This window comes from Pelodiscus sinensis, chromosome 22 (assembly GCF_052426305.1).
Source record: "Pelodiscus sinensis isolate ZL-2025 chromosome 22, ASM5242630v1, whole genome shotgun sequence".
NCBI classification, from domain to species: Eukaryota; Metazoa; Chordata; order Testudines; family Trionychidae; genus Pelodiscus; species Pelodiscus sinensis.
In genome coordinates this window covers 10,058,211-10,079,307 of record NC_143073.1, presented here as the reverse complement: position 1 = coordinate 10,079,307, position 21,097 = coordinate 10,058,211, and the positions used below count along the sequence as shown (strand labels likewise).

Here is a 21,097-nt window from a genome sequence, read left to right as displayed (position 1 = left end):
AGAAGGTCGCGAGTCGCTGCTTTACAATGGGCTGGTTTCCTGCAACAGAAGCTGCCTCTGTGAATGGAAATTTTGCAAATAGCAGCCACGTGGTACAGGAAGTAATCGGAGCTGAGGCAGTGTACAGAGCTGCTACTGTAACACGGGGCCTTTCATTGCAGGGTCTCCAGCAGCTCTACCTGTGGGTAAACAGCCTGATCTCACGAAGGGAGAGTCTGAAAGAAAGGGGAAGGGACTGGCCCGAGGTCACAGAGAGAAGCCATAGCAGAGTCCAGAGTAGAAGCCAGTTCTGCTGCTGGCTATGCTCCCTGCTCTCACCATTAGGTCATGCTGCCTCCCTCAGGAAAGCCCGAGGATACCCTGGAGAGATGGCCCTGGCAGGAGGCTGGAGCTGTTCTACCTACCGTGGTGGTGGTGGTTCCCGTGGTCGCAGCCTGCTGGAAGTGCGCCGCAAGCCCGGCTTTGTCCTTGCACTGCTCCTTGCACTCCAGACACCGGAAGCAGTTATAGCTGGTTTGCTCCGAGCCGCCGCTCAGGGGCAGGATAGGCAGATCCTGAACCCCGTTTGCGGTGGCCATGGCGTCCTGAGCAACCCCTGCCACTTTGCCGGCCGCCAGGGAGGTCACCGAGACGATGGGGGTGATGTCCGGCTGGCCGATCATTTGATCTAGAGCAATAGGCCGCATGACCAAGTGAGAGCACTGCATCACCAGGCCCTTGTCCTTGTGCTCCCGGGCATGCAGGAGCAAGCTGCACTTGTTGAAGAAGACCAGGCGCTTGGTGCAGTGGTTGCAGGTCACTTCGATGCGCATGCTGCGCCGGTCGTAGTGCCGCGCCAGGCTCTTCTCCAGGGCGAAGGAGTCCCCGCACTCCAAGCACCGGTACCCGAAGGGTGGGAGGGTCAGGCTGGAGTCCGCTGGAGGATTCAGGTTGGGTTTGTAGGTGGGCAAGAGGTTTTTACTGTTCAGGATCTTGTTGAAAGCCTCCACCAGGCTGGACTGGCTCCTGGAAATGACCGTGCCGGCGAGGGTGGGCGAAGGCTTCTGCGGCTGCACCATCACCACTGTGGTGCCGTTGACCTTCTGGTTGGCTGTGGTGGTGATGGTAGTTGTTTGGGTCACCGTGCTGACGTTGGTCCTGGTGTCAGCTTTGGGGAGGGTCTGTGGCACCAAGTTGATAATGTTCTTGGTCACCGCCTTGCTCGGCAGCACCACGGATTTCTGCTGGGCCACGCTGGCGGCGATCAGCATGGCACTGCTAGCGTTCTGGATGGTGGTGACCGGCAGGACGGTGCCTTTGATTTTGGTGCCGTTGCCCAGCTGCACACTGACTATTTTGGGCCCTTCTATGACTTTCAGGGGGCTGGAGAGCTCCATTTTCTCTTTGGGCACCTCCAGGCTGCTCTCCTCTTTCACCGCTGATGCCGAGAGCATGCCACCCTCATTGGCAGCCTCCTGAGAGCCTGGCTCCAATGGTAGTTTGGCTGTTCCCGGCTCCGAGTCGGAGGAGACTCTGGTTACCGTTCGGGTGATGCTGCCAGAAGACGTCTTGATGGTTTTAATCCGCACCTTGAGGGGCCGCGAGGAGTTGGAAGAGGGGGAGTCATTGCTGCCATCTTCATCCTCCTCTTCCTCACCGCTGGACATGCTCGGCGGGGGTTTCTCTACAGCCTCCTGCTCTTCCTTGAGGGGGCTGCTCTCCAGCGGCTTGGGGGAGTTAAGGAGGCCGGGGCTTTCTTCAGCCAGAGGGGAAGGTTTGAAGAACGGCTCCTGAGGGCTGGCGGGAGAGTCTTTCACTTCAGGGAGGTTGCTGGAGCTGCCGTCCAGGTTTTGGTCTGAGCTGGGCCATGACGCAATGGGGGAATCGTCCGTGGAGTAGCGGACAGTGACCGATTTTAGATGCCCCAAGGGGCTGTCACGCAGCGCTGCAGCCAAACCCTTGGGGCTGGCCCCATGGTCCAGCTCTTCCGAGTCGGACTCCTCTTTCTTGATCAGGGGAATGGTGGATGGGGAACCGTTTATGCCCCCAGCATCGCTGGTTTCAAAGGGCTGCGGGAAAGCTGGCGGGAGGCTCTCGGTGCTCTCTCCAGCTGGGTCTTTGCAGTCTGGCGATGGGGCAGGAGATGGGGTGGGGGATGGCGAGAGGGAGGGCACAGAGAGGGTTTTCTCTTTCGGTTTGCTGTCCCGGGGCCTGTCTATCAGATCCGCGGAGTTCTCCTCATTGGGATCGGGGCTGAAGTGGGAAAAGATGTCCAGGGGCTTTGCTCCTTTCTCCTTTGTCACCCAGCACTCGCCGTTGGACGATGCCACCGCTTCCCCTGGCCTGGCGGGGGGGGACCTGGGGATCTCGGGTGCGCCAAAGCCGTTCTGCAGCAGGCGGGGCCCGAGCACGTGCCCATCTTTGCTACGGCCGTCCAAGGGGTCGAGTTGCTCCGGGCAGACAGTGTTCTTCACAATCACACTCACAGCAGTGATATCCGCATGGGGGAGGACATGGTCGGGGGCCCCGGGCTCCCCGGGCACCGGCTTGATGTGAGCGTCAGCCTCCTCGTGGCCTGAATGGATGGCCTCGTTGGTGTCGATGTCTGGAATATCGAAGGCTGCCAAGAGGTCATCAAAATCCGGGGTCTTCATGTCACCCATGGTGAAGAATCCAGCAGAGCCTAAGAAAAGGAAGAGAGGGAGTTTAATATCACAGCACAGACCACGCTGGCGACACAGAGCAGCTGGCACACTAATCTCCACTCGGCCTTGGGTTCTGGCCCGCTTAGGGTACTTCTCTCCACAACCCGTGCAGCAGGGGGGCTGCTACCCTATCGTGCAGAGGGAGAACTGAGGCAGAGGCATTTAGGGCATGTCTCGACTGAACTCCCAGGGGACGACTGCAGCCCAGAGCCATACACACGCTGACCTTAATCTCACTTGCAGGTGGTGCAGTAGTGAAGCTGTGTGGCACAGATGGGTTAGCTCTGAGTAGTTCCACAGGGCTCCAGGCATGGTTTTTACAGCCTTCTCTGGAGCCCACCTCATTGGGGCTTCCCTACTCAGGGACCTGAGCTAGCTCCAATCTTACCAGCTTGGGTATGACTACACCTAGAACCGCAGTAGAGACGCAGCCCTTTTGACTTGTTCAAGGCAGGGATGCAAAATCCTGTTGAATTGGCTAACTGGCTAACCAATTAAAGGGGGGGGGGGTAAGAAGGGTGTACTCCCCCAACTTGAGGCAGGGGCTACACCAGCAAGGATGCCTGTCTATGACAGGCCCCCCCACGGAGCTGGAGAAGCCCCTTGCCCATGCTCCTGCCCCCACCAGCTAACCTTAACTGGTAAGCACCCCTGTTTAGGGTGAGTCTTACTGGCTAACCTTTACTTCCCTAATCCAAGGTCACCCAGGAGGCCTGTGGCTGGGGGGGGAGGAGGGAGTATCGAACCTGATTCTCCTAAGTCCCAGGCCAACCTTTGCTTTCTGAACTCTTGGGCCTCTCACCACTTTGCCCCTCTCCGCTGCTGTTTGTTGCTTTTTATTTTTATTGGTAAAATGGGGATAAGCACCACCCTGCCTCACATGGGAGCCATGAGGGTTTGTTCACGCAGCAAGCGGAGGGTTAATGTGATTTCTACGAGCTTGAAAAGCCCACCCAGCCACCGTGACCGTGGGCTCAAAGATAAACCACAGGAAGTACCAAGTATACGACTGCTCCAAAAATCCCATCAAACCCCCAAATCCCACTATTCACAAATCTAGTGTCACGTCTGGTGCTTGGATCCTACGAAGAAAATGCTTGTCAAAATCCCCGAGACGATGAAAAAAATTCTTTACTGCCTCTTGGAACAGTTCTCAGTGGACGGTAGACATGTGTCAGGGGAAACTTGGTTTAGTCCAAAATTCCAATTTTTTAACAACACTTTGATGTAAAAATTTCAACCAATTCAAGAAAAAAATAATAGAACAAATCTGCCTCCCTCATTGAAAAGGGGCTACACAGTCTGTGTGGGCGGAGTTCCACTCATCTGTTTGACACCGTACGTGCTTATGCCAGAATGTGACTTATGCATCTACCACCTATTGGCAGTAACTGTCGGCCTATTGGAATATTGTGCTATAAAGCCACATCTAGCCCTCTTACTCCCCAAGGAACAACAGAAATATACATGAAGTTTCCTAGAAGAATTACCCCTTTGATGGGATAGCTTTGTATGAATAATTGGCAAAAAACCCGGTGAACACCAAAACGCTTAAAAAACCCAATTCTAAGATGACATATGACAAGATCTTCCATGATTTGGCCAATATTTCAGACCAAGCGCTCAGTACAGGTTGGACCCCCTAAATCCAGGATTCTCTGGTATGGCAACATCTGTGGTCCAGGCACGGCAGCAGCAGGGCAGCCGCAGAGCTCTGGCCCCAGAAAGCCCCGGCTGGGCGGCTGGGGAGCTCCGTCCCTGGAGAGCCGGTCTGGAGCCAAGTCCAAGACCTGTAGCAGCAAGACTTGAGCAGAGCCATTCGGAAGGAGGGGCAGTGTCCTGGGAGGCTGGTGGCAGGGGACCTACTCTGAGCCCACAAATTCCCTCATTTGGGACAGGTCAGACCAGAGAGGTCCAATATGCAGCTGTTTGTCCGTGCCTCCTTCATGCTTGTAAAACTCTTTCAAGGTTTTGAACAAGTCGGTGGATTTTTCACCCCTCATCTTAGCTCCCAGGGAAGTGTCAGATTATGAGCTCATTCCACTAAAAAGTTAAGGGGAGGCATTTAAAAAATCCACCCCCCTAGGCAACATGGCTAAGCCAACCTAAGCAGACAGCCCTAGGCCACAGGAGGAATTCATCCTGTCAGCACAGATAACGTCTACACTGTGCCACTGCAGCATCTGAAGTGCAGACAAGCCCTATGACTATCAGTAAGCAGCAAGTTGTTCCGAGTCCCCATAAACACATATGTGAGCAAAACCATTCTGTCTCCCTTGGTTCATCGGGGAGAGGACAAGTTTCTCAGAAGAGCCCTTGTTGGTCTGAAGACTGATGTTCTGTTTTAAAATTGGCGCAGGCAGGCATGTGGTCTACATGGCTGGCGGGAAGCAACAGTGACTCTAGCAGAGGGGCGCACCGAGAGAGCGGTCTCACAGCACACCGAGGGAAAGCTTCCTAACGAAGAAATTACAGCACATGCTGACAGATGGCAAAGTCGCATCACGCAAAGAACGCAGCCACGGAGCATGCACATCAGCGCCTGAGCGGGTTCTGTTGCCACTCGGCACACAGCGGATTGTGGACTGATACTAACCTAGATTTAGGCTGCTCGTGTTCCAAACTTTCAGGGCTCTCAACCATTGTTCTCAGACGTCTTCCGGGGTACGTCTAGACTACAAGCCTCTTTCGAAAAAGATCATCTAGGCAGAAACAACACTTTCAAAAAAGCGATCTGCTTTTTCCAAAGAGCGCACCCAGGCAATCTGGACACACTGTTTTGAAAAAACCCTGTTTGTGCTCAAGAACGCCTTTTTTTTCCCCCAAAAGAGCTCTTTCGAGAAAAGGCGTTCCTCCTCGCAAAATGAGGTTTTCAATTTAATTTCGAAAGAATGCGACGGCAGTCTAGATGCAGGTGAAGTTTTTTCGAAAAAAAAAGCTACTTTTTTGAAAAAACTGTGTAGTCTAAACACAACCCCAGAGAGTACATCAACTCATCTAGAGATTTGCCTGGTTTTACAACAGGCTACCTAATAGGGATGTAAAAGCCCATTTAATCTGTTAACTGACTAAACGTTAAGATGAACTGGTTAACCGATTAAACCGAATCCTGCGGGCGGGGAGCCACTCCAGCCCAACTGCAGCCACCCTGCCATGGCCCTGGAAGACCATGGACTGCTCTCAGGCGCCGGTTAACTGGTTACCATAAGCATCATACACCATACTCGCAGCTGTCATTGGCTGGGAACAAGGAGCTGTGGCCAATGGGAGTTACAGGGGCACTGCCTGCAGAAAGGAAGTACAAAGAGCCACATGCCCGCCCCACATCCCATGACTCGTTCACATCCCCACTACCTAAAAAGCGCTAGTGAAGTCAATACAAACTACAATTTCATACAATGACTCGTTTCTACTTCCCTATATACTGAATGTGAGTACAATATTTATATTCTACTGGATGTATAATTGTATGGTAAAAATGAGAAAGTCAGCAATTTTTCAGTAATAGGGACACTTTTGTATTTTTATGTCCGATTTTGTAAGTAGTTTAAGTGAGGTGAAACTTGGGGGTATGCAAGACAGATCAGAGTCCTGAAAGGGATAGAGGAGTCCATAGAGGTTGAGAGCCACTGATGTAGAAGGGCACCACAGATACTCCTATGTGATGGCACCAAACCAAAGGCTAGGACCAAAACATGGCCATTATGGTGCAGGCATGTGGCTACCTGCAGCAGGTCACTGCATAAGCCATTTCCCACGATAGGCACACGGGCAACTGTGGATGCAGGTACTTGGCCCAGGAGCGTTCTAAGAACATGCTTAAGAATGATGTAGACATGGTGGCCACCACATGCGGAGCCCAAACTGGGCTAAGAAACCAAGCTCTGAGTTTCCGCTCCACCTGTTTTGATACATGGTTTGGTCTCACTCATGTCAGCCAGACCTCATTAGAAACCAATTTCTCTGCGGACTGAGCTTAGGTAGGGTTTAAAGACCACTAGGAAAGCCACTGTAACCTTAGTAAGTAGGTGTAGTTTAGTTATATTTTTAAGCCTCCAGATAGGTCATTCCAAGGGGATCTCTGTTTGGTCCCTTGACCACCACCATACTCCACCAATGACATCAATCCACATGGGGTGAGCTTCATGTCAGTTGTTCTCTCCCAATGCACAGCCAGCTAGCCCTGCCCTGAGAAAGAGGTACCAGGGTGTGTCTACACAGCCAACATGGGTTCACGGGGCTCAGGCTAAGGGGTGGCGATGTCAGTGTAGACATGAGCTTTGGGACCCTCCCACAGCACAGGAGGGAGTATATGGGGCTGGCTCTGGGAGGGGGCCCAGTGTACAGGAAGGATCGGCACTTACTTCAAGCAGCACTAGCCCCACACAGCTCCTGGCAGGGGCTTATGTGCCCCTCGGGGGGAGGGGGAGCATGTGCCTCTTTGTGCTGCGTCTGTGCAAACACTGCTCTCGCAACTCCCATTGGCCACAGTTCCTTGTTCCCAGCCAATGGGAGCTGTAGGGATGGTGCTTGCAGACAGGAGCAGAGCACAGAAACCTCTGCTCTCTCCACCACTCTGGCCTGTGGGTAGGTCATGGGGTGGGGGCAGGCAGGCAGGCAGGGAGCCTGCCTTAGCAGCAGTCCCACTGCCCCATAGGAGCCGCTGCCGGCTCGCAGGCCTTGCAGTGAAGAACACTGCCCTAGAAGTCTGGCATTTGTATCAGAAGAGGCGCAAATGAAGGTGGCGAGTGTGGCAAACAGTTGGTTCTGAGTCCTCGTTACACTTGAAAGGGACGAGCATGAAAAGCCATGCAGGGCAGGGGACTGGATTGCAGTCTACGAGATCAGGAAGGGCTTAGATGTGAGGAAAGGAAACGGCCGGGAGGCACCAGGGGCAACAGAGAACGGACTGAAATGACAAAAGGGAAAATTTAAACCAACAGCAGAACCACGTCCCTGACACGGAGACTTATTAAGGCTCTGGAGTCCTCTCCTCAGGGATTAGGAGCCCTGTCTCCTGAGACTTTTACAAGCAGATTAGATAGAGAGTCACTAGAACCCTGGTGTCCCAACAAGTTCAGGTGGCTATTGCTATAGCAAACTAGCCACATTATTCTCAAAATGTAAATAGAGTGGCTACTGCTACAGCCAACTAGCCACGCTCAACCAGCCAAATGGCCACATGTGGCTCGTGGCTAGCGTGTTGGACATCACAGCACTAGAAGATAATGGAGGGACCTACTCTGTCCTGGACAGGAGTAGGAACAGAGGGGATTTCATTAGCAAGAGAGGAGACCTCCTCTGTGATTAAACCCTTACAATCAGGTTTCAAGAGACCACATGATGTTCCTCCAGCCATGACTGGTGACAATGCAGAGATGTCGTAAGTGAGAGGGGAGGCGAGGCCCTATCAGACCTCTCTGCAGAAGGGCTGTGATGAAAAGAAGTGGGATTTCTATGAGTCGGGATCAGGGACCGCTGCATGTAACACTTGCGCTCCAGAATTTGCCACACTGGCTCTCTTAGCCCCAGTAACGATTCTGCATGGAAGTTTGCTTTTCAACTAACGATTCCTTAGCCCTAGTTTGGCAGGGTCTGATTATTTACAGTCAAGAGAGGAGAGAAGGAGGCTGTTGCACAGAAAGATGCCCTGGAGAAAACCGGCAGCTTGCCTGTGCTCACAAAGCAAGGACTTGTTTAGGGAAATTCTCCCCCAGAACAGATTCAACATGCTCCCTGGACTTGTAGTTTAGCTGTGCCCGCACCATCAAATATAAACACAAGGTTACAGAGCGCTCCCCTGTACACGCAGCTTCTCTCTTACTGGGAACAGGTATCTGCCCGTGGGCATGGGAAAGAAAAACCAACCCGGAGGGATTTTATGACCAGCAACTCTGACATGGGGGAAGGTGAGAGACATCCCCACCAATTCTGAAAAGCGGCATTGGACACAGCTCGAGTAACCAGAACCAACTCACCTGCGAGCCGTCGTCCCGTTCGACGCGCTCGATGGCCCAGCCTGGGCAAACGTAAGACACCTGTACTGCAGCAGGGAGCAGCTTCGCAGCCTGGGTCACCAGACACAGGGGAGCTCCGTGTGAGCTAGCGTAGCTGGGGGAGACAGGCGGCAAACCCACCCAGTATACGCACTCGGACAGCTAACCTGAGCTGCCACCTGTTCTACCTCAGCTATTCCACTACTGCCAAGCAGAGCCAGCATCTCTCTGCTGCCACCTACATAACCTAAGAGAACCTGAAATTCCAAGATGGGGACTCCAGTCGGCAGCTCTGTTCCTCAGACCCAAAGGGACTTTCTACTCCCCAGGGTACAGCTCGGTGGGCGTCCAGAGCTTCCTTGGGCAGTAGAACACATTCTCCATTCCAGACCTCCCCCTCTCCTGCTACAGGTGCCAGCCGCACTCTCTCAACACGTCTTCCCTGACAAACACAACGCAGCAGGGAACATTTAAAAAGAAAACCCGGCCAAAACAGAACATGCCACTGTACATAAGAGTTGCCCTGGGGAAAGGAGCCTCCCATGACAGACGATGGTCACATTACAATCCGCAAGTGGAAGGCACTCCGACAGGACTGTGAGGAAGGAAGAGCCCCAATGGAACAGCCCCCTGGACAAACCCGAGAGAGAAACTAGCTTGGGAGCTAGCACTGCCCATGAGATCCCAGCTCTGATACACACAAGTCAGCAGGGTTATCGCTTCTCACCCGCAGCGAATTCTCAGCAAGTCATGTATGAAAGAATGCTTATAAAACATCTACCATGGGCTTTTATGCTACCCAGACAAGCTCGGTCATTACTCGGCCTGGTGTCACACAACCTGCATGCTACTTTGATGTATGCCTCAGTCCAATTATACAACATCTGCCCAAACATCCGCTTTGCAGTTTACTCCCACTTATTCTACTATAAACAATTTGCGTTTTGTCTCTGTACAAGCAGGGGCACATGATCTCCACTGGGAAAAGAAAATCCCATGCATTTCATTTCTCTATGCTCAAAGGCAGAGTTAAGTAAAATTCTGCCCCTTGTTGTCCTGGTCTTTCTAAAGAGTCATTATTTTCTCCTGTGTCATCTGATTTAACTTTGTTTGTTTTTTTTGAATACGCCCTGCCCACCACTGTAGGAGACTATACCCCCCACTTTAACTTCCTTCCATCACTTTTGAAAACCTCACCGTTTAAAACAGAAAGTAAGGGGCATTTACAGACCATTTCTCGCTTCCATGCTCCCAGAGCTGCTCTTCAACTGATCACTCCCTGAAGAAATTGTTCTTTAGGGAGGATCTTTGACTGCACAGGGCTGATTACAAGAGTGTTTCCGCGTGGTCTAGAGTCAATGGGAAATTCTCCTCCACCCACCACAGGGGGGTTGTGTGTGTTCTTAGAAGTCACTAGCCAGAGATCTCATTTGTACTGCAGCAACTGTGCCTGTGTCTTCACTAGGAAAACAGGGTGTGTCCTTAACTCAAGTTAACACGCGCATGGTAAAATCCTGGTGAAGACAAGGCAGTTTGTCGTTCCCACATGCAATAGCAGATTGCAGCAAACCATCTTTATCTCAAATTGCCATGGGACAGCCTAAAGTTTACCACAATCTGCTAACTCATGTGGAAACAAACTGCTTTGTCTTCACAAGGACAGTAGCACAGTTAGCTAAATACGAGACTAAAAATACACCTTCCCCTCTCCCCAGTGAGCACAAGGCTGATCATTTTGAGGGACCCCACTGCAGCACAGTTTGGGTCTTGCAACACTAATGGTGCTGAAAGGTACTCTGCCCAGGGCACAGTGCAGCTCAGGAACTAGTTCTTAGCACACCAGTGAATCTGCGGCTCTCTGAGCACTCTCCAAGGCACAGACCGGAAAACGGGAGAAGTTAAGAAAGTGAGAGGCAGAACCAGGATTAAAACCCAGATCCAGACCACCCTAACCCGCCCAAAGCACCATGATCCCCGGGTTAAAATTAAGTAGAGAGCAACGTAAGATTTCAAATCTAAAAGCTCCTGGGTCTGTTCTCAAGCTGCCACCAGAGAGCGCAGGACACAGACACCAGAGAACAGGCCGGTCTGACTCTGTCTGGGACAAAGTGGTGGGTTTTGAAATGGAGATGGACTCAGCCACTTTTCCCAGCAAACACAACAGCCTGCGTGCCCAGCACCGGGGCTTGGTTCGGATGGTCTGGATCGCAACTGCATCCGTGGCCAACTGCTGTCAGTCTCGCAAACTGAGAAACAGAGGAACCCTTAACAGTGACCCCTGCGGATAATTTCAGAGACCGTTTGTGCTTTCACTTTCACGCCAAAGGATATGGTTTCTGGTTAGTCCACACGTACATTAACCATGAGCCCCTCACCTCCATTGCTGGTTGGATAGGCAGCATGCACAGTAATGAGTAAGGCGCTTCTGTAAAATGCTCTGTAAGGAGAATCACGTTTTATCCCCACCCTCCAAACAGGCCCCCTCCCTGCCTGTTAGCAGAAATGACAAGCATCTAAGGATGGCCTGCTCCCCCAGATCCTGGTAGCAGAAATGCCTGTATGCAAAGCAGGGATGCAACAGAATAGTTGATTAACTGATAAGCAAAAGCTTATAGGTTAATGTTACAGACTACACACATTTCCCTTCCCCCTCACCAGTAAATTTTTTAGAAGGCTGGCCAGCAGCCCAGCTCAGTCCTGGTTCACGCTGGGTCCGTGACCTATCCCCGTTGCAGCTCTGCATTTAAAGTGTACTAGGAGCCAGGTGAGCGGGCACGTAGCCCATCTCAGTTCTGGCTCATGCCTGGTTTGGGAGCTCAGACCCTGCCCTACACCGGGGTTGCTGCCACCTCACGCTGCTCCCTCTATCAGAGGCAGCAGCACAGGGAGACAGGCAGCTGGTCCGCGAGGGGAGCAGGTTTTTAAACTAGCTCCCCTCGTGGACCAGCTCCCACTTGGCACCCTGCGCTGCTGCCTCTGATACAGAGGCAGCAGCACGGAGTGGCAGGAGGCTCCTTGGGAGTGAGGCCAGAGCGCACTGGCTGCTGGCCCCGCCCCCGGGGACTACAGAATAGACGAGTAACCGATAAGAATTCATGAGGTTACTCACTATTCAATTAACCGATATTTAACATCCTGAGTGCAAAGGACACAGTGCAATAGGGAGACAACCCAGATCACGGGCTGCTGCTCTCTGTTAGGCAGAGCTGGGGAAATGTGCCAGATTAGAGGCCAACCCCATAGCAGAGGGGTGGGGCAAAAATGTACAGTAACTACAACCAGGTCTAAAAAGCTAGGTGGACCCAGCTACATCTCTCAGGGATGATGAGAAAAATCCATGCTGCTGAGTGATATAGTTAAGCCAATCTAACCTCTGGTGTAGCCAGCATTGCGTCAATGGAAGAATTCTTCCCTCACCCTAGTACTGCCTCTCAGGAAGGTGGATTAATAACAGCAACAGGAGCACTTCTCCCACTGCTATAGGGAAAGCATACACCAAGAGCAGGCAAAATACAGCCCCTGGGCTGGATCCGGCCCACCAGACCACTGGATCCAACCCGCCATCACTCAAAGTGGCCAGCTGCTGGGCCCACGTGCTATGTGGGGTGGATGGAGTTTTACACACTGCCTACACCACAAGCACAACCCAGACAGCTCCCATTTGCCCACTGCTGGCCAATGGGAACTACCAGATTGTGCTGGGGGGTGGGAGCAGTATATGAAGCCCCTCCCCCACCTGCCAGAGGCTCGTGGCATGCTGAGAGCACCTGGCCCCCGCAGCTACGTCCGAGTGGTGTGCAAGGGCGTGGAAGGCAGGGGGGAGTCCGCCTGAGGCTCCCACTGGGCTGCTTGCGAGAAGCCGCCTACATAAGTGCCTCCTGGTCAGAACCTGCACCTGAGCACCCGAGCCCACCTTCCTTGCAACCCTGTCCCCCGTTACCCAAACCCTTGTGCATCCCCACTGCTGCACCCATACCCCCTCCCAGACCATGCATCTCAATCCCCTGTCCTGGGTCATACTTCCCTCGCAGACTAGGGATGTTAGCAATCGTTTACTTCAGTAAACGTGTAACTGCTGAAATCCAACAGTTAGACGTTATGCAGTGCAGCAGGCAGGAGCCAGCAGCTTCTGCCTCCCCCCCTCCACCTCTGAAACAGAGGCAGAGTGAGGGGAGGGGTCAGGCGCTTCCACGGAGCCAGTACACAGAGGGAGCCAGCTTGAAAGTCGGCTTCCCGTGTACACTGTCTCCTGCCTGCACCCTGCACTGCTGCCTCTGTGGGAGACGGGGCGGGGGAGGGGGCAGTTCCATGGGAGCCAGCATGCACAGAGAGCTGGCTTAAGAGCCAGCTTCCCATGAGCACTGGCTCCCACCTAAGCCAGGCTTATCGATTAATCATGTAAATGATACCACATTAACATCCCCATCCCAGATCCTACACCCCTTTTCACACCCTTCCTCCAGGTCGGAATCCTCTCCTGCATTCACACCCCCTCCCTCACTGTGCACTAGGGATGTAAGAGAGTAGTCGATTAGTCAACTATCCAATAAGCCTAGGCTTTTGGGTAGTAGAGTCAAGTCCTCACGTTGCCCCCTCCCCCGCCTCTACATCAGAGGCAGTAAGTGGGGGGGGGGGGGGAGCAGAAGCCAGGGCTGGGAGGAGACGGCTTAAAAGCCTGTTCTCCCCAGCACTGTCTTCATGGTGCCACTTGTCCCCTCCTGCCCCTGCCACGCTGCTGCCTCTATCAGAGCAAGCCCAGCTCAATTCTGGCCCATGCCAGGTCCAGGAGCTACCCCTGCTGTGGCTCTGCAGTTTACATGTAGTAGGAGCCGGGCTGACTGCGCACCCAGCTCTTAGGGCATTTAGACTGCAGAGCCACAGCGGGAGTAACTCCTTCTGAGCGCCTTCCCTTACTGACGAATCGTAAAGTCGAAACAAATCATATTGACTACATGGTTACCGAATTACCCGTCTCTTATCTTCCTTACGGTGCACCCCAATCCCCTGTTCCAGGCCACAACCTCCTCCTTCACCCAAACTCCCTCCCAGACCCCACAATGCTTTCTGCACCCCAGTGCCCCACTCTAAGCTCCCTTCTGCACCCAACCTCCATCCCAGACCCTGCGCTGCCTCCTCCTAGGGATGTTAAATTGCGAGTAACTGACTAATTAAATAGTCAATGCATTTTGCATCAACTATTCCATTAGCCGATAGGGCTACCGCTTTGAAATGCAACGGGGAGCCCAGCGTTAGGCTCCAGACAGCGTTTTAAAGTGGCAGTGCCGCTCGGAGCTGGGGGTCAGCGGGGGAGTCCGCAGCTGATCCTGGGCTCCACATGGTGCTGCCACTTGGAAACCCCCGTGCAGCCTGGGGACACCCCAGGTGGCCCCGGGCTGCATGCAGCCTTTCAAAGTGGCAGTGCTGCCTGGAGCCCAGGGTCTGGCCCCTGGCTCCACACGGTGCTGCTGCTTTGAAGTACCCCTCCTCTTCCCCCCCCCCCTTCTGATAGAGGCAGCAAGGGGAGAGGGGAGCAACTAGTCCTTCACATCCCTACCTCCCCCATTAATATCGTGGAAGAGCACGGCCCTTGACCACTTTCCACAGTCTTGGTGCCCCCCCCCATCAAAAATTATTGCCCACCCCTGACCTACGCTGGTGCGCTGCAGTGTTTCTAGCAACGAGGTAGATTAAAGTTCTCAAACCCAGACATATGGAGACACCCTGCTTTCTGCCCCACTCAATCATCAACCGACACGTCCCTTCAGGCATGGGTGGGGTGTAAGCACCACAACCCAGAAGGGCTGAGGTGGTTGAGGAAGTCAAAGCTGCACGCCTGCCTATGGGATGTCCTGGGATCCTGAGTCTCGTATGCTGTTAGGACAGTGGTCACCAACCGCGATCGCGGAGGCACTGCCAATCGATCTTGACACAGTGTTCCCTTCCACCTGCAACGGGGAGCCTGCACTGGCGCTACAGCCTCCTGCCCCTCACAAAATTAGAGCCAAAACCAGATTCCTGCCGGGGGGAGGGGTGAAGAGGTCCGGCAGCTCTGTGCCAGATCCGACTTCTCAGAAAGCACGCACATCAGTGAGGCTTGGGGGTTTTGGAGGGTTTTGTTTTTTTGCGCATTGTTGTGGGTCAGTGGCCCCTGACCTAAAATACGTTCCTCACCCCTCCCATAAAGAACAACAATGTTGAAAAGTTGTGTGTTGGACATCATATTTTATTTAAAAATGAAGCCTGGCCAACAAGCCCCCATCTGGCCAGATCATAACACTCCTGCACCCTCCCCACTCCAACCCAGAGCCCATCATACACTTGAACCCCCTGCCCTGAACCCCCCCCCCCACATCCCTAAACTCCTGCACCCTCCACATCCCCAGTCTTGTGCCACAACACTCCTCCACCATCCACGCACCACAAACCCGCGCCAAGCCCCTCACATACCGAACTCCTGCATCCCAATATCCACAAGTCTGCCGCTTGCTCAGCAACCCAACACTCTCCAGCCTGGAGCCCCCTCCCTGAGCCAGCATCTCCTTCTCCACCTCCTCGGGCATCCAAATTCCCTCCCAGAACTTGCATCTCTCATCCCTTCCCACCCCAGAGCCTGCACCTCCCTGAACCAAGAGAGAGTAAGGGCTGGGGACAGCAAGTGATGGAGAGGAGGGGAATAGAGAGGGCCGGGCCTCCAGGAAGGGGTGGGGTAGATCTTGCACTGACATTTAAAAAGTGATCTCGGGTATAAAAAGGTTGGAGACCACTGTGTTAGGCGGTTAAGTCTCTGTGTTTCTGCAGAGTGGTGCAAACCTATCTCCCCCACAGGCTAAGAGAAAGAAGGTCAGAATTTCAAAGGAGCTGTGTCCCATTTACATATGTGGAACAAGGGCAGACTTTCAGCCCCACTGCAATACTTGAAGCCACATTTTCAAAAATATGCAGAGCGCTTTAGAAAGTCCCCCCACAGTGCCTTTCACTCAAGGCCTTTAAAAAAAAAAAGTAACTTACACAAAGCTTCCAAGACCTGAAGGTCTGAATAGTTTGCCAGTCTGGGCTCTGGAAAAACATGGGCCAGACTCTCACCTAACTTCTGGTAGAGCTACAACAGATCTTTTAGAAAGAGAGTCTTGATTTGAAGACTCCCAAAGCAAGGGAAAATTCACCCCTTCCCTAAATTAAATTATCCTCCCTGTTGAAGCTTCTGAATTTGTCTAGCTTTATTTTCTAGCCACTGGATCTTGCTTTCCTTTTTTCACTAGATTAAAGAACTCTTAGAAAGCTTCTCTTGTAGGTACTTGTAGACCAGAGGTGGGGAACCTTTTTTGGATGGGGGCCGCTGACCCACAGAAAAATCAGTCGAGGGCCACACCCCTTAAATTCCTCTTGGATCAACTAAACAGCTTGAGGCCAGGTCTACACTAGAAAATTAAATCTGTTTAACCATGTTGGTTGGGGTGTGGAAAATCTACACTTCTGAGCAGTGCAATTAAACCAATCTAAATCCCTGTGGAGATATTTATTTATTATTATTTATTTAAAATACGTTTTGACCCTGCCTCTCTATTTACCTTGAGGTGGCTTATACAATTTTAAAACACAATATATAAAAAAGTAAAAGAAGAGACCCCCAGGGAGGGCATAAAACCTAAAACACCCCAAGAGGAGGGGGGTGCACACAAGCACCAATTGGTCAACAGAAGGATTCTTTAGTTTCTTTAGGATTCTTCTGTTGACCTCGCTACCATCTCTTGGGAAGGTGAATTACTTATGCTGATGGGAAGAATTCTACACTGGAGCAGGACAGCATAGTTGGCTCTAATATTTGAAGCCCACACAAGCCCCGAGTTTCTTTAGTCTTCCTCTAAGAGGCATTTTTTCCAGGCCTTGAATCATTATTGCAGCTTCTTTTCTGAACCTTTCCCAATCTGTCACCATCCTTATTTAAGTGCGTAAGTGCAGACACTAGAGTCTCATGGATGCTGCATATGAAGAAATGCCACTTCCCTATCTCTGCTTCAAGGGAAGGAACCTTTTTTTGGGTCAGGGGCTACTGACCCACAGAAAAAAATCAGTTGGGGCCCCGCACACAAGTGAGAAGCCAAAAACCCAAACACCCTCACAGATGGTGGCCCCTGACCGAAAAGGAGAAAGACACTCCTCACATTCCCTTCACACACACCGGAGCTGCGGGAGGAGTGGCGGGGGGGGGGGGGGGGAGGAGGGAGGGAGGGCAGGCTAGCAGATTGTGTGCTCCAGCCCTGTGGTGAGCAGCGGCAGTGGGGAAGAGGGCTGGAGTGCCAGCACAGACTCCCCAGTGCTGGGGGGACCCCTGAGCATCAAGGGCCAGATCCAGGCAAGCTAGGAGCCACATCTGACCCCCGGGCCAGAGGTTCCCCCTTCCTGCTCTACTTGATATTCCCCAGTTCATACAGCAAAGAATCAGATTTGCCCACATAGCTACAGTACAACTCTCCGAGCTTACGTTCACCCCCCCCCCCCCCACACCCTTTTCAGGAGACAGTTTTCCATCTTCTTCAGGTTCTAGGTTTTCTTTGTTTCTAGATATTGGGCCTGGCCTTCGGCCACGTTAAAACAAGTTCAAATGAGCTCCCACCCAAGCGAGGCAGATCCTTCTGGAGAACTGACCTGTCCCTGTGACTTATTTACCATTCCCTCCATTTCTGTGTCATCTGAAAATATTACCAAGGGGAGTTTGTGTCATTATCGTACACAGGAACTGAGCGAGGGCTTTAAATTGTGAATAATTGACTAATCGACTAGTCAATGCATTTTGCATCGACCATTTGATTAGTCCATAGGGTGCCTCCGCCTTTGAAGTGTAGCAACAGACCAAGGCTGTTGCTACACTTCAAATGCAGAAGCGCCTCATGGAGCCTGGGGTCAGCAAAGGACTCCCCCTGCAGCACTGCTGCTTTGAAACGCCACAGGAGTCCGGCGTCAAGCTGCTCGCGGCATTTCAAAGCAGCAGCACCGCGTGGAGCTTGGGGACTTCCCCACTGACTCCAGGCTCCACGCAGCGCTGCTGCTTTGAAATGCCGCATGCAGCCTTGGGACACCTCACCTGGCCCCAGGCTGCATGGGCGTTTCCAAGCAGCAGCGTCGTGTGGAGCCCAGGGTCAGGTCCTGGCTCCACGCAGTGCTGCCACTTTGAAGTACCCCCACCTCTTCCACCCTCTCCTTGCTGCCTCTTTCTGAGAGAGGCAGCAAGGGGGGTGGGGAGTGATTAGTCCTTTACATCCCTAAACTGAGTCACGAGGAAGGAAGGAATTTGCCCAATGTCACATATCAAGCCAATGGCAAGGCTGAGAATGGAACCCATCCTCTCTACTCTAAGCCACTTCCCAAAGCAGGACCCCGGCTGTTAAGAGTCCCAGCCTGGCATCTAACCCCTAATCATTGCTACTAATATTAGCCAGCTTTCCGCACCGACGCACTGTAAAGCTTCCAACACCCCTTCAGCTGCTCAGCCTGTGGGTTTAGTGCAAGTGACTTTATGCTTAACCAGGACTGCTGGCTAGAGATAGCACCCCCTACTCTCCCTCCCTTTAAAAAATGCCAGTAGAGGAGGAGTCTTTGGGATTATCAACAGAAGCCATCTTTGTGCACGGATGCTCTGGAATTGCTGGGAGCATTAAGTCCCCAGTCAGCGCACAGAGAACAGAGACAGCGCCGGAGAGTCAGTGCCAGGGACAGCCAGAGAGACACAAAGCTCAGACAAAAAGAAAGACTGCGAGCGGTGGGGCTATTTAAAGGGCTTGCTGTTTCTAAAAACTGCTTCGACTGCTCCCCTTCCTGACGGATGCAGGGTCCTGCCTCCCCAGAGCATTTAAAAAACCCTCAGAAAACAGAGTTCTCAATGAAGTTGTTAAACGCCATTTGGAACGCTTCCCTCCCACCCCCAGGCCTTCAGCCCTGCCTGTCGCAGTGTCCAAGGCCAACTGGAATGGCTGAGCGCCGGAAGATCACGTGACAAATGGATTAGCTTCCGAGGCACAGAAGAACCCTTTTAGTACAGCTCCCCCTGGACCACTGCTCCCAGGCCTCAAGAGCATACGGCTAGGGAGAGCGGGGAAGAGCGGAGGGAAGCAGCCCCAAAGAAAATGTCAGATTTACCTGGCAGAGACACCCAGATTAGGAGCTGGACAAACTATTCCTCTCTCAATCATTCCTAGTGCTGTTTGAGCTATTTTAACAGCCTCCCCCCCCCACACACACACACAATTCCGCCAGCCTTTCTGGGACCTTCAAGAGCAACTGTTTTTAATGAGCAAAACTAGCGTCAGGTGTTGTATCATTTCTCTCCCCGGCTGAGAATCTCAGCCAATGTTTTAGCCAACCCGCCTTGAACTGGGAAGGAGGGGAAGGGAGAAATCTCAGAGCAGCGAAGCACCTGGCCTTGCTATTCCATATTTCACTCCTCACCCCACACACAAACAAACTCCTGCAAGCAATAGCCCTGCTGTTTTATGCAACAGCCAGTGCTCAGCTGTTCTAATTCCCCTCTCTGGGGGTAGATTGCCCCCTGAAGCTGTGCTCACATGAAGATCAATGCTAATTGTTGACATGGTGCCCAGCTGGTGCTGACAAGGGAGTGGGGGTGGGGATGGAACCGGAGTGTCTGGTGTATGCAACAGGATCTACAAGCTTAGCCTTGTTCTGGAGGCTCAACTCTTTGGGGGCACATCTGCCACAGAAGCAGAGAGCCTTGCTCTCCCAGCATGCAACTGCAAATGGCTGAAACAGTGCAACACCGAATGCTGTACAGAGCAGGTACCTCACCGGGATTGTGTGGTTAACACATATCATTCAGATCAAAGGGACACTCTAGGTTTATTTTAAGACCAATGGAGTTTAAACAAGTTTTCACAAAAGCTGGCGCGATCGGAACTGGCTTTGCATTTAATCCTTCTTTCACAGTGTTTGCATGAGTCAGGAATCTTCCAACTTGCTGTTCCTTACTCTAACCACTTAGCCACTCTGCTCTGCAAAAACAGCAGAACAGGAGATGCAAAAAGCTGTTTTAGTGGATTTTTTCCCCGGTAAGATAAATATTTTGAACACTGTAACCTTGACCATGTTACAGACAGGGAAATTGAGGCAAGGGGAGGGAAAGTCAAACAGCAAGTCTATGGCTTTGTACAGAGTGGGATTTAAAGGTATAGTGTCAGCTAAAGTAAACCACATCTACACCAATTTTTACAACAAGGCGGTGTATATTTTAAACAGCTCAAACCACAAACCTCCAGTAATTTGATCTATTTAGTGTATGTTGAAGTGTACATTCTCTTCTCCACACTGGTAGCTAATGTGTGCTACCACCACACCTGTAAAATCTAAGGTGGGAAGAGCCAAGAGCAAAACACAGGTGCCCTAACAACTAGGCCTGTGTACTTTCAAATGTGCTACCAGCATAGCTATCAGTGAAGGAAGGTGATGTTAAAAAAAACAAAAACAAACCACTATTCTGGGAAAAGCCCTAGTGTGGACCAGTGTTTCTTAAACTTTGAGATCACGGAACACCAAACAATTTTTTTTTTTAATGCGGAACACGTATGAAAATTTTCTTTAAAAAATTGTTGTCAGACCAAAAAAAAAAAAAAAGACAAAAACAAAGTAACAAAAACAAAGATGAGGTCACGGCACACCTGCAAGTCGTTCACGGAACACCAGTGTTCCATGGAACATAGTTTAAGAACACTGGTGTAGACAATATTATATCAATACAGCTTATGCTGACATGAGCACATTCATACCAATACAACTGCATCCACAAACAGAGTAAAAAGCCTTTTTTAATACCCTTGTCTCCAGCTCTGACTACTAGACCAAACTGCTGCTTTTTCATTATTAAATGACTATGGCTTCATGGGTAGGCCCTGCAAATCTCATAGCTGTTCCTGAGCCATATTTTTTCCTCTCTGCCAACTAAAGGATTCCAAGATTTCTGCATTACGCCACACCTAGTTGATTTCTCTAGGAACATGCATTATAGCATCGACTTAAGAGCCAAGTCATCTTGCCGGACAACTTCTAAAGATCTTCAACTTCAAAGTTCTTCCCGCCCCACTTTACTCCTTTTGGGAGCTATAATTATGGCTGCTAAGACAGAAAGCAAAAAGGGATTCAGCAAAGCTTTGGAGGAGAGATGCCATTTATAAACCACCTTGTGCATCGAGAGCGCCTTTAATTTGCAGATTTACAAAAGTCTCACAAGCTTTATATGAGAGCTGGGGAATATTCCACCCCATTTAAGGATGGGGAAAGAGAAGCACAAAGTTACAGCAATCCAGGGATAAACCTAAGTACAGAACCAAAATCCCAGTTCTTTTGCTCTCACCCAACGTTTCAGTTAAGACTGTTCTCTATCAGAGCACCTTCAATGCCATGCATGAAGCC

General features: G+C 51.6%; 1 protein-coding gene across 3 annotated transcripts in view; it reads right to left on the bottom strand.

The window, feature by feature from the left end:
• ZNF687 (zinc finger protein 687) overlaps positions 1 to 21,097 on the bottom strand; it is a 52,615-nt gene that overhangs the window by 21,645 nt on the left and 9,873 nt on the right. For 2 of the 3 annotated variants that reach the window (XM_075907665.2, XM_075907667.2), the window contains exon 2: positions 405 to 2,662. In XM_075907665.2, the coding sequence (XP_075763780.1) occupies positions 405 to 2,642 (2,238 nt within the window). In that variant the 5' untranslated portion in view covers positions 2,643 to 2,662. Of the gene's footprint in view, positions 1 to 404; positions 2,663 to 5,280; positions 5,387 to 21,097 lie in introns of all 3 variants that reach the window. The other variant, XM_089772652.1, reaches the window with a different exon arrangement.